This window comes from Pelobates fuscus, chromosome 3, assembly GCF_036172605.1.
Source record: "Pelobates fuscus isolate aPelFus1 chromosome 3, aPelFus1.pri, whole genome shotgun sequence".
Taxonomy (NCBI): domain Eukaryota; kingdom Metazoa; phylum Chordata; class Amphibia; order Anura; family Pelobatidae; genus Pelobates; species Pelobates fuscus.
In genome coordinates this window covers 327613161-327626181 of record NC_086319.1, presented here as the reverse complement: position 1 = coordinate 327626181, position 13021 = coordinate 327613161, and the positions used below count along the sequence as shown (strand labels likewise).

Here is a 13021-nt window from a genome sequence, read left to right as displayed (position 1 = left end):
GGCCCACTGGCATACAGCACACCCGGGTACACCCGAAACTCACCTTCTCCACCTCCAGATTGTACCATGGGCCGGCGTTCACAGAAGCCTGAAGGTAGGGACATCGGAGCTATGCTCCAAAAACCCCAACAGGGCAAAGCACGCTAGACAGTGGAACACCCAGATGTAGCCTCATCCCAGCAATCACTGGAGGCCCAGAGCACAGGGCCCAACCAGACACCTGAGGCTATGACACAGCCCTCCCAGGCGCTCACAGGGGGATCAGCACCAGCCACAAAGGACGACCTCAAGGCCTTATTAACAGACCTGCACACGGTCCGCCAGCTCCAAGGAACACACGACTCTATGTTCATGCAACTGACGGCACTGGAGGACCGCCACCGCCGTACCCACGTTAAAACCCGTGGAATACCCGCAGAAATAACAGCGGAGGAATTACCCCATTATATACGGAGGCTACTGGCAACCATACTGCCACCGGGGAACGCTAAGAAGTTGACTCTAGATGGGGTCTACCGAATTGCCAGGAGCCCACAAAGTACCAATGTACTGCCACGGGACGTCATTGTGAAATGCGTATCATACGCAGGCCGGAATCGCATTATGTCAACCCTGCGGGGAAAAGCTCCGGTACAATTTGAGAACTCCAACCTCTCGTTTTACCAAGACTTATCTAAAGCTACACTGCAGTGGCGCAGGACCATGACACCCCTGACATCTCAACTACGTACCGCCGGAATATCCTATAGATGGGGACCCCTGGGCACCCTACAAGTAAACAGGAATGGGACCACCCATTTAATACGATCCCAAGAAGAAATCCCTGCAATCTTGACAACCATGGGCCTCGCACCGCAGACACCAGCTCAACCAGCCGCGACCGGCACAACAACCTGGGACCCGGATACGGTTGAACCATTTACCCCAAGAGCAGGCACCTCGAACTTTCACGGGACCTGAACCGCAATAGCTGACAGAGGCTTTAACGTCCCCTGGAACTGTTTCCTCACCAAGTTCGTCCTATGATCTATTGAGTCAACAAAAGTTTTATTCTTTTCTCCAATAAGTTCGGTTTATGTTTTCTCCTCCTATTTGTCAACACCACATACATATGCCCATAGATATAGCAGCACATTACTGGGTAAACCCAACAGAGGATAGCTCCCCTGGGAGATGGTACACCAGCCCTTCCACACATACAACAGCACACCAGAGGGACGGTACGCCACAAGCTCACTAACCCCCTCTCCCCCCCCCCCCCCGCCGCAGCTCCCTTGGTTAGGAGCACCCACATGTAGCTAGCTCACCAGGATGCTTCAGTAGCTGAATTTCAGACTATAAGTCGGCAAATAAGATTAGTATGAAGAGTTTCTCTGCAAAGCTCTCATGGTGTGCGACCAGTCAGTGCAGTTGCATGCTCCGCCCCAGAAAATGCTACACTTTTGTTTATTTGCATTTGCCTATAGGGGTGAATATTTGGGAGTTATCACCTGGAGTGCTACAGCTGCTTTTTAAAACTATTATTTTGGGAAGTTGATTAACCCATTAGGGACCAAGGCTTTTTTGAGATGCAACGTGTTTATGACAAAGGCTTTTCTGGCACTTTTGCCATGTGTTTATTCAATCACAATATTACCCTTTCTGTTGAATTGCCCTCATACATAATATATATATATCATATTTTGGAGAATAAATATGGCTTTCTTTTATTATTATTATGTTATTATGTTATTATTTATATAGTGCCAACAAATTCCGCAGCACTTTACAGTGGGTGGACGAACAAACATGTAGTTGTAACCAAACAAGTTGGACACACAGGAACAGAGGGGTTAAGGGCCCTGCTCAATGAGCTTACATGCTAGAGGGAGTGGGGTAAAATGACACAAAAAGGTAAGGATAGTATTAGACTAGTGACAGTTGCAGAAGAGGAGTCAGTTGGGAGCTATTAACAGTTTAATTGATACGCTTTTATGAAGAAGTGGGTTTTAAATGGTTTTTTAAAGGAGTGGAGACTGGGTGAGCATCTAACGGAGCGGGGAAGTGAGTTCCACAGGAACGGTGCAGCCCTCGAGAAGTCTTGAAGGCGAGCATCAGAGGTGGGAGTACTTACAGAAGATATACGTAAGTCTTCAGCAGAGTGTAAGGGCCTAGTTTATTAGGCAGGATAGATAGGTGGAAGCAGCATTATGTAGAGATTTAAAAGCAAGAACCACAATTTTAAATTGAGCCCTATATCTTACCGGAAGCCATTGTAGGGACTGACAGAAGGGTGAGACGTGGGAGCTGCGGGCCGAATGGAGGATGAGCCTTGCCACTGCATTTAATATGGACTGTAACGGCGCAAGTTGGGAGCACGTAAGACCACTGAGAAGCGGATTACAGTAGTCAAGGCGAAAAAAGGACAGTGGAATGGACCAGCACCTTAGTCGCATCTGGAGTTAAGTAGGGTCGGATGTGTACAATGTTTTTGAGATGGAGGCGGCAGGATTTGGCGATAGACTGAACATGAGGCGTGAAGGAGAGGTCGGAGTCAAAGAGAACACCTAGGCAGCGAGCCTGCATGGTGGAGCTGATGGTAGTACCGTTGACTTGGAGAGAGGAAGACACAGGAGTAGCAACACTTGAAGGAAGAAAGACCAGAATTTCAGTTTTGGTCAAGTTGAGTTTAAGGAAGTGGGCAGCCATCCAGTTAGAAATAGCAGAGAGACAGTCAGAGACACTAGTCAAGACGGACGGGGAGAGATCAGGAGAGGACAGATAGATTTGTGTGTAATCCGCATAGAAATGATATTGGAAGCCAAAGGAGACAATGAGTTTACCAAGGGAGGCAGTATTGATGGAGAACAATAGGGGAGCAAGGACTGAACCTTGGGGGACACCAACAGAGAGGAGTTGGGGTGAAGAAGCAGAGCCAGAGAAAGAAACACTGAAAGAGCGCTGAGAGAGGTAGGAGGAGCACCAGGAGAGAGCAATATCTCGTAGACCGATATGGCGGAGGATGAGAAGAAGCTGTTGGTGATCAACAGTGTCAAAAGCCGCAGAACGGTCAAGGAGAATTAGGATAAAGTAGTGACCATGAGATTTTGCAGCGACTAGATCATTGGATACTTTGGTCAGTGCCATTTCCACAGAGTGCTTAGTGTGGAAACCAGACTGAAGCGGGTCTAGCAGAGAGTTGGACTCGAGGAAGTCTGTCAATCTCGCATACACAACTCTTTCAAGGATCTTGGAAGCAAAAGGCAGTAGCGAGATAGGACGGTAGTTGGATGGGAAGTTAGGGTCAAGGTTGGACTTCTTTAGAATTGGAGTTACGGTTGCATGTTTGAAGGGCGATGGAAATATACCAGAGAAGAGATTGAGAATTTTAGTGAGAGGTAGAGAAAGAGAAGAAGTCAGTACGAATGAGATGCAAGGGAATTGGATCTAGGGAGCAGGTGGTGGGGCGGGAGGACTGGAGCAGAGAAGAGATTGAGAATTTTAGTGAGAGGTAGAGAAAGAGAAGAAGTCAGTACGAATGAGATGCAAGGGAATTGGATCTAGGGAGCAGGTGGTGGGGCGGGAGGACTGGAGCAGAGCAGAAACCTCTACCGCTGCGAATGAACATAGAACAGCAGAGAGAGTGAGGTTAAGGGAAGTATTGTAAGGGGAAGAAGAAAGATGAGAGATCTCTTCCTTGATTGTAGAGATCTTGTCAGTGAAGTGAGTTGCAAATTCTAAGGTTAGTAGGTGGAGGAGGAACAATAGGGCGAAGAAGAGAGTTAAATGTGTGAAATAGTCGTTTGGGTTTGCGGGAGAGTGGTTATGAGGGTAGTGAAGTAATTTACTTTTTCAGAGGAAAGAGTCAAGCTGTATGAGCGCAGCATACATTTATAGTGGAAAAAGTCAGACGCACAGTGAGACTTTCTCCAACAGCGTTGAAGGTATCGAGTCAGCTTGGTGTGCCCAGGATGTTGTTGGGGGCACTTGCTGCGTTTAAATGTAGGAGGTGCCATCATGTCTAGTTGAGAGGAGAAGGTGGAATTGTAGAAGAAGGTTGCAGAGCTTGGACAGGTGAGGTTTGAGATAGGTAAAAGGATAGTTTGGAGATTAGTGGAGAAATGCTCTAGGTCAAGGCATTGGAGGTTCCTGTGAGATTGATGTTCAGATGGGGGTGTCAATTGGGTCTTGGGTATGCCGATGTCAAAAGTCAGCAGATGGTGGTCAGATAGAAGAAAAGGAATATTGGAGAGATTAGAGGCGGTACAGAGATTGGTAAAGGCGAGATCATTGGACCATTGCATGAGGCCAAAGGAGGAGGTTAGAGAAAGCACACAAGAGGCATCAGTGCATTTGGAGTTATTGATCGAGATATTGAAATCCCCAAGTATAAGGCAAGGAGTGCTAGATGAGAGGAAGTGGGGAAGCAATGAAGAAAAGTGCTCAATGAATAGCCTACAATGACTGGGGGGGGCGGTAAATGATACCAATTCTTGGTTTAAATAGGCGGACAGTGTGAACGAAAAGAAGAAAAGGATAGGGCAAGGGCAGTTATGATTGGTTGAAAGGTACAATGAGGGGAGAGAAGGATGCCTACACCACCTTATTTACAGTTGAGTCTGGGAGCAGGGCCGGTGCAAGGATTTTTGCCGCCCTAGGCAAAAAAAAAAATTGCCACCCCCCCATATGTCCTGCCCACCATGTGACATCACAATGCCCCGCTCATATGCTCTGCCATATGGACCAACGTCAGTCTGCACAAAGTGTCTTTTATCTGAAAAGACAGTGTGTTTTCATTAAAAAGCCTACATGCACAGGCTATGGACACCAGAACCACTGCATTAAGCTGTAGTGCTTCTGGTAACTATAGTATCCATTTAATGTGAGGTAAATTAGAGATTAGTGCCACTGATAATATATTGGATTGCCTACTTACCACCAGATGAGGACAATAGGCTGATGATGGGCTCAGTCTGGCTCCACAGGTCTGGTGTAGAACAGGAAGCAGCGCCATTTTTTGGGGCCCCTTACACAGCTCAAGGTCTGGGCCCCCAGGGCTTGACCGTGAGTATGCCTACAATGCCCACACATAAATCCACCTACATGGCCCACCCATGAGTTCTCTCACAGGTAGTGGAGTGTATGTGTGTAGGGGATGTTTTATGTGTTATTTTAGATAATGTAATGTGTGTGTTCTTATAGAATGTAGTGTATAGGGATACCAATTTGTGTAAGGGATGCAGTGTGTGTATAGTGGATGCAGTGTGTGTTTGCGTGTAAGGAATGCATTGTGTGTGTGTGTGTGTGTGTAAGGGATGCAAGGTGTGTTTCTGTGTATGTAATTGAATGCAGTGTGTGTCTGTAAGGGGTGCATTGAGTGTGTAAGAGATGCATTTTGTTTCTGTGTGTAAGAGAATGAGTGTTTGTGTGAGTGTAAGGGATGCATTGTGTGTTTCGGGTGTGTCTGTGTGTAAGGATGCATTGTATGTTTCTGTGTGTGGGGGGGATGAATTGTGTATGTGTGTAGTGTAAAAGAGAGGGTTTGTGGGGTAGGATAGAGACTGAGAGGGGAGCAGCTCTTTATTTTTAAAAAAAAAATGTCATAGTGCTCTCCCCTCCTGTCAAATAGTGATTTTCCCTTCTCTCCTGTCCCTCAGTGTTCTCCCTTGGCCCCCTGTCCCTCTGCAGCCCCCCATTGGTAGTCTTCTCACTCCCCCCTCCCCCTCTTAGTGGTCCTCCCTCCCCCTTTGGTGGTCCTTCCCCTCTTCCCCCCTTAGTGGTCCTCCCTCTGGCAAACCCCTAGTGGACCTTCCCCCCTCCTCCCTCAGTGGTCCTTACTCCCCCACTCTTCCCCAGTGGTCCTTACTCCCCCCCTCCTCCCCCAGTGGTCCTTAGTGTCCCCCCCTCCTCGCCCAGTGATCCTTAGTGTCCCCTACCCCTCATCCCCAGTGGTCCTTAGTCCTCTCCCCCAGTGGTCCTTAGTCTCCACTCTCTTCCCCAGTGGTCCTTAGTCCCCCCCCCTCATCCCCCAGTGATCCTTAGTGTCCCCTTCCCCAGTGGTCCTTAGTCCCCTCCACCCCCTTGTGGTCCTTAGTCCCCCCCCTCCTCCCCCAGTGGTCCTTAGTCCCCCCCTTTTCCCCCAGTGGTCCTTAGTCCCCCCCTTTTCCCCCAGTGGTCCTTAGTCCCCCCTTCTCCTCCCCCAGTGGTCCTTAGTTCCCTCCTCCTCCCCCAGTGGTCCTTAGTTCCCTCCTCCTCCCCCAGTGGTCCTTTGTCGCCCCCCTCCTCCTCCCCCAGTGGTCCTTTGTCGCCCCCCTCCTCCTCCCCCAGTGGTCCTTAGTGTCCCCCCTCCCTCCTCCTCCAGTGGTCCTTAGTCCCCCCTCCTTCTCCCCCAGTGGTCCTTACTCCCCCCCTCCGCCTCCCCCAGTTGTCCTTAGTGTCCCCCCTCCCTTAGTGGTCCTTAGTGTCCCCCCTCCCTCCTCCCCCAGTGGTCCTTGGTCCCCCCTCCTCCCCCCAGTGGTCCTTAGTCCCCCCTCCTCCCCCAGTGATCCTTAGTGTCCCCTCCCCCTCCTCCCCCAGTGGTCCTTAGTCCCCTCCACCCCCCTTGTGGTCCTTAGTTCCCCCCTCCTCCCCCAGTGGTCCTTAGTCCCCTCCCCCAGTGGTCCTTAGTCCCCCCCCTCTTCCCCCAGTGGTCCTTAGTCCCCCCCCTCCTCCCCCAGTGGTCCTTTGTCCCCCCCTCCTCCTCCTCCCCCAGTGGTCCTTACCCTCCTCTTCCTCTTCCCTCCTGCCAATGTAGCGTGGCCAGGCGGCGCGGAACGCGGGACAGGAACCTCTGTTTCCTGTACCCGGCCGCCGGCCACCTGAAAGGAAGTGAGCACTTCCTGTCAGTCCACCGGCGTCCGGGTACAGGAAACCGAGGTATCTGTCCCGCGTTCCGCGCCGCCCGGCCACGCTACATTGAGAGACCGGCAGGAGGGAGCACTCTGCGCTTCCCTCCTGCCGGTCACTCAAATCCGGCCACCCCCACACAGCAGTGCTGCGCCGCCTGGGGCTAGCTAAAGCGCTCAGGCGGTGCAGCACGAGGAGACGCACCGGTGATTCCGGGTGCAGGGATCCGGCGCCCCCTGCTAAGTTGCACCCTAGGCGGCTGCCTAGGTCGCCTTACAGGTGGTGCCGGCCCTGTCTGGGAGTGTGAGAGAATTGTATCCCACCAAAACATAAAGAGGCAGGAGTAGCGCTATCAGAGGGGGACAGCCAGGTCTCTGTAAGTGCAAGTAGTGTGAGTGAGTTTGAGATGAAAAAGTAGTGTATGGCTGTTGATTTTAAATTACTGCAGACGGAGCGGGCATTCCAGAGTGCACAATGAATTTTGGTAAGTGAGGGTAAAGGGCAGGGTATTATGATGAGGTTTGTAGGGTTTCTGGTTTTCTTGGTGTGTGTAGATAAGCTGAAGGACCCTGGATTGGGGGAGACAAGTAAAGAAAATGAACTCAAAATAGATTCACAAATTAGTCCTGATTGTTAAAATGCCCGATATGTTTAGGATTTCAATACATTTTTAGAATTAATAAAACAAATACTGCTAGGATGTGCAAAATTTGGCATGGTGAAATTACAACTTTTCTAAAGTGGTCACAGATTTAAAACTGCATCCCCCAGGCTATGTAACTAAGAGCATTTTGACACTTTTTTCATTTAACTATTTACTCACAAACCTAGGTCACAATAATAATTTTTTCTTTTTTTCTTTTCACAAGTGTTTTATAATAGGGAATTTCACAGACCACGCGTATCCCTATACTGTAAACACCTCATATCTGTATTCTATTACTGCTCTCAATTGCAATGATACCCCACATGTGTACCTTTTACCCTAATCCAACCCTTAAACCAACCATTAATCCTTCTCTTAATCCAACCCTAATCCTGTCACTAAAACGGTTCCTGGGGGTCTCCCTGACAATGTGGGGGGGGGGGGGGGGGGAGGACAAGAGTAAATTTAAAATTACTACAGCGGAGTGTGATCGCTCCCTCGTGGTATTCACATCAATTTAAAAGGCCATGTGCAGCACTCACTTTGCACATAGCTCTTAAATCAGTCTGGAGCCACTAATAGTGGCCCCAACTGACAAAGTGGCCCTGCAGGTATTAAAAGATACCTTTGAAACAGGTTGGGGGCAGACTCAGAAATACTGCGGCTGAGCGAGATCCCTCAGCCGTGGTATTTCAAAGGATTTAAAGGGCTATATGCAGCACTTACTTTGAGCACTGCATATAGCTCGTCTGTCAGTTAAGTGGTCACTAACTGTGGTCTCACCTGACAGAGGGGACCTTCAAATGTGGAAAGATAGCTGGGGTTCCTTGGTACCAGCAGGTATTTAACTCCTACTGGTACCTTTACTACATGACCGTGTGTGTGCCGTCAAGGGGTGCTAAAGCCCTGCACTGCGTTACGGTATAGACCGTCATGTGGTAGTTAATGGGTTAATATTGTTTCTTCCCTAAGCGCTTTATATTACAGTTTATACCATGTACTGTAAAAGTATTTCTGTTTATGATTAAATATCCATGATGCATTTGCAGGGACAAAGGACAAGTTACAGTTACATTTGCTGATCTACTAACCAAAATGCGGTTTGAGGAAAAACAGTTTGTGTCACCAGAAGCCTTTTTAAATGCCTTTGGATATATCCATCCACCATTTAGAAGACGGGATCAGCAAGACGCTCATGAATTTTTGATTTACACACTTGATTCACTTCATGAGGAACTGGTAACAATGGGCAAGGTAAATATTACATAGAATAATTACTCACGTGTTAAAAGATAGCTTGTTCCCATCTTTAAAGGGATTCTCCAGTGCCAGGAAAACATATTAGTTTTCCTGGAACTGCAGGACCATCTAATGCCCCTCTCCCTCCCACCCCCCATCCCAAGTTGCTGAAGGGGTTAAAACCCCTTCAATGACTTACTGGAGTCCAGCGCCGATGTCCCTCGGTGCTGGGTCAGGCTCCGCCTACTCTCCAATGGCCGCGTCCGCGCATTGGACCTCACCATAGGAAAGCATTATACAAGCTTCGTCTTAAAACACTTTTCGTGTTCTATGAACACGGAAGTGTCCTCTAGTGGCTGTCCAGCAGACAGCCACTAGAGGAGGACTTAACCCTGCAATGTAAATATTGCAGTTTATGAAAACTGCAATAATTACAGTTGCAGGGTTAAGGGTAGTGGGAATTGGCACCCAGACCACTCCAATGGGCAGAAGTGGTCTGGGTGCCTGGAGTGTCCCTTTAAGGCAACACTTTCAACTTATGGTCCTTTAAAAGGTTTTAGTCTTATAAATCTACTGTAAAGTAATATAATTGACACCGTGAGATCAGTGTGATGGATCCAGGAGCTGGTTCTGCTCCTGGATCCATCACACTGATCTCACGGTGTCAATTATATTACTTTACGTTTTTAGACAGATTTTTGGTGAAATTTCTGGCTATATCCAGTTTTGAGCATCTTCATTATAAGTCAGACTCCCTCATCCCTGTGTGTTGCATTAGGCATACCAGACTAACCTAACTCTATCTTTATAAATCCACTGTATTTTTTCATTGTCCAAATCTATTTAATTTTGTTAAAAAGCATTTTGCTGTTTTCTGCAGAATAAGTCCTTATCCATGCCCCCATTTTTACACAATAAAGTTTATTTGCTAAATTGAGAAATGTTAGTGAATATTAAATTTAAGGCTTAAACAGATGATTCTCCAGTTTGGTTATTGTGGTCTGAAAGGAACACACTAAGCACCAAAACTTTAGCTTAATGAAGTGGTATATAGACCATGCTACTACAGTCCCACTGCTCAATTCTCTGCCATTTATGAATTAAATCACTTTGTTTATGCACCCATCGCCACAACTCCCGGTCTGTGATTTTCAAAGATAGATAATAACTTCAAAAGTAAACACACTGTGCTGTAAAAAGTAAAACTTTGTCTCCTAGCTTGATCAGCTAAAGATAAAGCCAGGCTTTTTTTTTGCATGTGGCATTGCTAAACAGTGAACTAACCAGTGTCTTGGATTACTTGCAGATGTGATTGTCACCTAAAATGCTAGTTGGTTTGCAGAAAGGGATTTGTCTTTTTTTGGTGTTGTTTTTAGATTAATTTTACTATATGGAAATGAGCCGGAGATTGGATAGGACAAAACACAGTTTTCTAAAGCACTATGCACAAGATGCACTTCTTATCCTGAGAGTGACGTTAGCAGGTTCTGCTGTTGATTTTAATACCCTAAGGGGTGAATAAATTATGTTTTTTACTTGCACAGTATATCCTTTAAAGATCTTTGTTCTTGTTCATCATGCTCTGGTTTAACGTGCTTTCCTTTCAGGAGTATCATATGAAAATCATTTAATTTTGGTCTTGATTTATGTGGAGTAATTGGAGCCTTCTTGTTTTGTCCTTTGTACCATTATATATTGCAAACACAAACTTCCTCTCGTTTTGTAGGCTAGCAGAAGGAGAGCATTAGTGGCACAAGGAAGCAGTAGTAACTGTACAGATGGTAACTTAGCCGAGTCTTCAATCATCACCCGATTACTACAGGGAGTACTCAGACATGAAATAGTTTGCCTGAAGTGTGGAAGCACAAGGGAAAAAAAGGAGGTTTTCACAGTTTTATCTCTTCCTATTTCCAGTGGAAACCAACCATCTATACAGGTAAGGGTAACCTATTCATTCACGTCTTCCAAGTGTTACATCACTTCTACCAGTCCTGAAATTACAGATCTCTTCCCACTCAAAATTATGATCTATTACATTTATGAATTTAGCGGAATGATAAAAGGGGTTCATTCCTATTCTTTCACACATTAGACAGTCATATCGGAGATTATGAGGGAATCTCTGTTCCCCAGATGGAGGCATAAAATATTTAAGCAGTGTCCTGGGGTTTCTGTATAACTGGAAGACCTGTGGGGTTAAAAGTGTTAGAATTCTAAATCAATACATTTAAATCTTTCTGCCTACTCCCTCATGTCCCTAAATATATGTCCAATTCAAAAGCTGTTCTACTGGAGATTTTCCTTGGTTTTCCAGATATGCCTTGACTACAACAGTTCTTTCTAAAGGGCTACTCTATTCCTTCAAAACCTGCTTGCTCAAGTGTATAGGGGTTAACTGCATGTCCCTGTGAGCTTATTGTATAAATCTTCTTTTGGGAAGCATTAGATTGGCTGAGATCAGCAAGACTGATTATCTCAGCCAGCGAGGCGAAACCCAAGCACGAAAACCAGTGCTTTGCGGGATGCAAGGTAAGTAAGATAGGGAACATTAGCGTTATGAATGCAAACTTATTCCTAAAGCTATCATGTTCGTTTAATTAAGCATAAAAAATCATCTTAATTCAATGCTAAAAATGTTTTTTTACTTGACAGGAATGTCTTCAAAGCTACTTCGAACAAGTCACCCTAACGTGGACAGAAAAAATGTTCTGTTCCTTTTGTAAAAGAAAGCAGGATACCGCAAAAGAAGTCTGCATAATTAAACCTCCAAGGATAATAATATTCCACTTTAAGAGGTATGGTACTTAGGAGATTTTGTTTGGGGCAGTAAGAATATTGCTTATACTAATTTAACTCCAGGCACCATAAGCACAACAACTTTCCAGGACTGCCCTGGAGCCACCCCAATGTAAGTAGTCAAACTGTTTTAGAATAATTTGACTTCTTACCTGTGGTCTGCTGGGCTCCACTACTTGCCTCACAGAATCAGAAGCTGTATGCCTGAGCTGTGCCTGGTTATGCAGGGGTTAGCTCAATGACTCAGAGTGATCAGCTGATACCAATCAGCTAATGAGCTAGCCCTGAACTGCAGAGCCTAGCTCAGGAAGATAAGTGTTACGAAGTGCGTACCAGGTACTGGCTTGACATTTGGGTCTGATGCCCTACTGGCATCATTACCATTATAAAATACTGTAACGGTTGTTGTGCTTGGAGTGTTCTTTTAATTTTTATAAATGACCAGGAATTTGTGTGTAATAAGTACATTCTGATATTTGAAGTTAAACAATAGGTCAAAATGCAAGCAAATAAAGTTTTGGTTGATTTAGTACAAAACATATACCATATGTAGATTCTAAGTCTGCTAAACCTGCTTTGTTTTATGCACTGATGAGACACTACCTGGATTATACTGGTCTGTCAGCTTATTTCACAAAAATGAGCCAAAGAATGCCCTGGGCCCCCCACTCCAGGTATCTCATCCTCCCTCCCCCCCCCCTCCCATCCCACCATGTGTCTCATCACCCCATGTGTCTAATTCCTCCACCCCCAGCCCTTCCATGTGTCTCATTTCCTCCTCCAAGCCCCTCCATGTGTCTCATTTCCTCCCTGCAAGCCCTTCCATTTGTCTCATTCCTTCCCCCCAGCCCCTCCATGTGCTTCATTTCATCCCCCCTGATCTTCCGTGTGTCTTATTCCATCCTCTCCCCCAGCCCCTCAATGTGTCCCATTCCCTCCCCCCAGCCCTTCTATGTGTCCCATGGGGGCCATTCAAACTTCTTTCCCTTCTGGTTTGGATTGGCAGGATTGTGATATACTCATTTTAAAAAGGGCATTCTTTCAGGCTCTCCATTGCCCTCTGTTGGTGGAAACTGGAAAATGCATGGATTTGTATAATTACAAAATGCAAATTAGGAAAGTGCAAAAAACTGACAAGTTGCATTTATATGTCTCTGTTTTCACATAGTCTGGAAAGTTTAATTGTTATATATTTCAGGAATTATTATTCTGCTTGTCCTTTGCATTATGTATGTTGTTTATTTTTTTATGGTTTTCGGCACATGCTTAAGGACTAGTTGGCAGGGATCCTGCTAACAGAGTCTTCGGACCTGTTGGCTGGCTGTATGGTCCTCTTAGCATGGGACAAAGTCGAAAGAACTAGACCTGAGGGTCGCAAGTGCCTTTATAAAGTCAGGAGCAATCACAGTGCAGGCAGAGGTGGATACCTGTCTAGAAGGAAAGCTGCAAAGGAATAGGCAGAGGTGGCAGGGCCGT

General features: G+C 46.4%; 1 protein-coding gene across 1 annotated transcript in view; it reads left to right on the top strand.

The window, feature by feature from the left end:
• USP50 (ubiquitin specific peptidase 50) overlaps nucleotides 1–13021 on the top strand; it is a 102945-nt gene that overhangs the window by 79491 nt on the left and 10433 nt on the right. The window contains exons 4-6 of the mRNA XM_063445674.1: nucleotides 8560–8764; nucleotides 10476–10685; nucleotides 11402–11544. Coding sequence (XP_063301744.1) covers nucleotides 8560–8764; nucleotides 10476–10685; nucleotides 11402–11544 — 558 coding nt within the window. The remainder of the gene's footprint in view (nucleotides 1–8559; nucleotides 8765–10475; nucleotides 10686–11401; nucleotides 11545–13021) is intronic.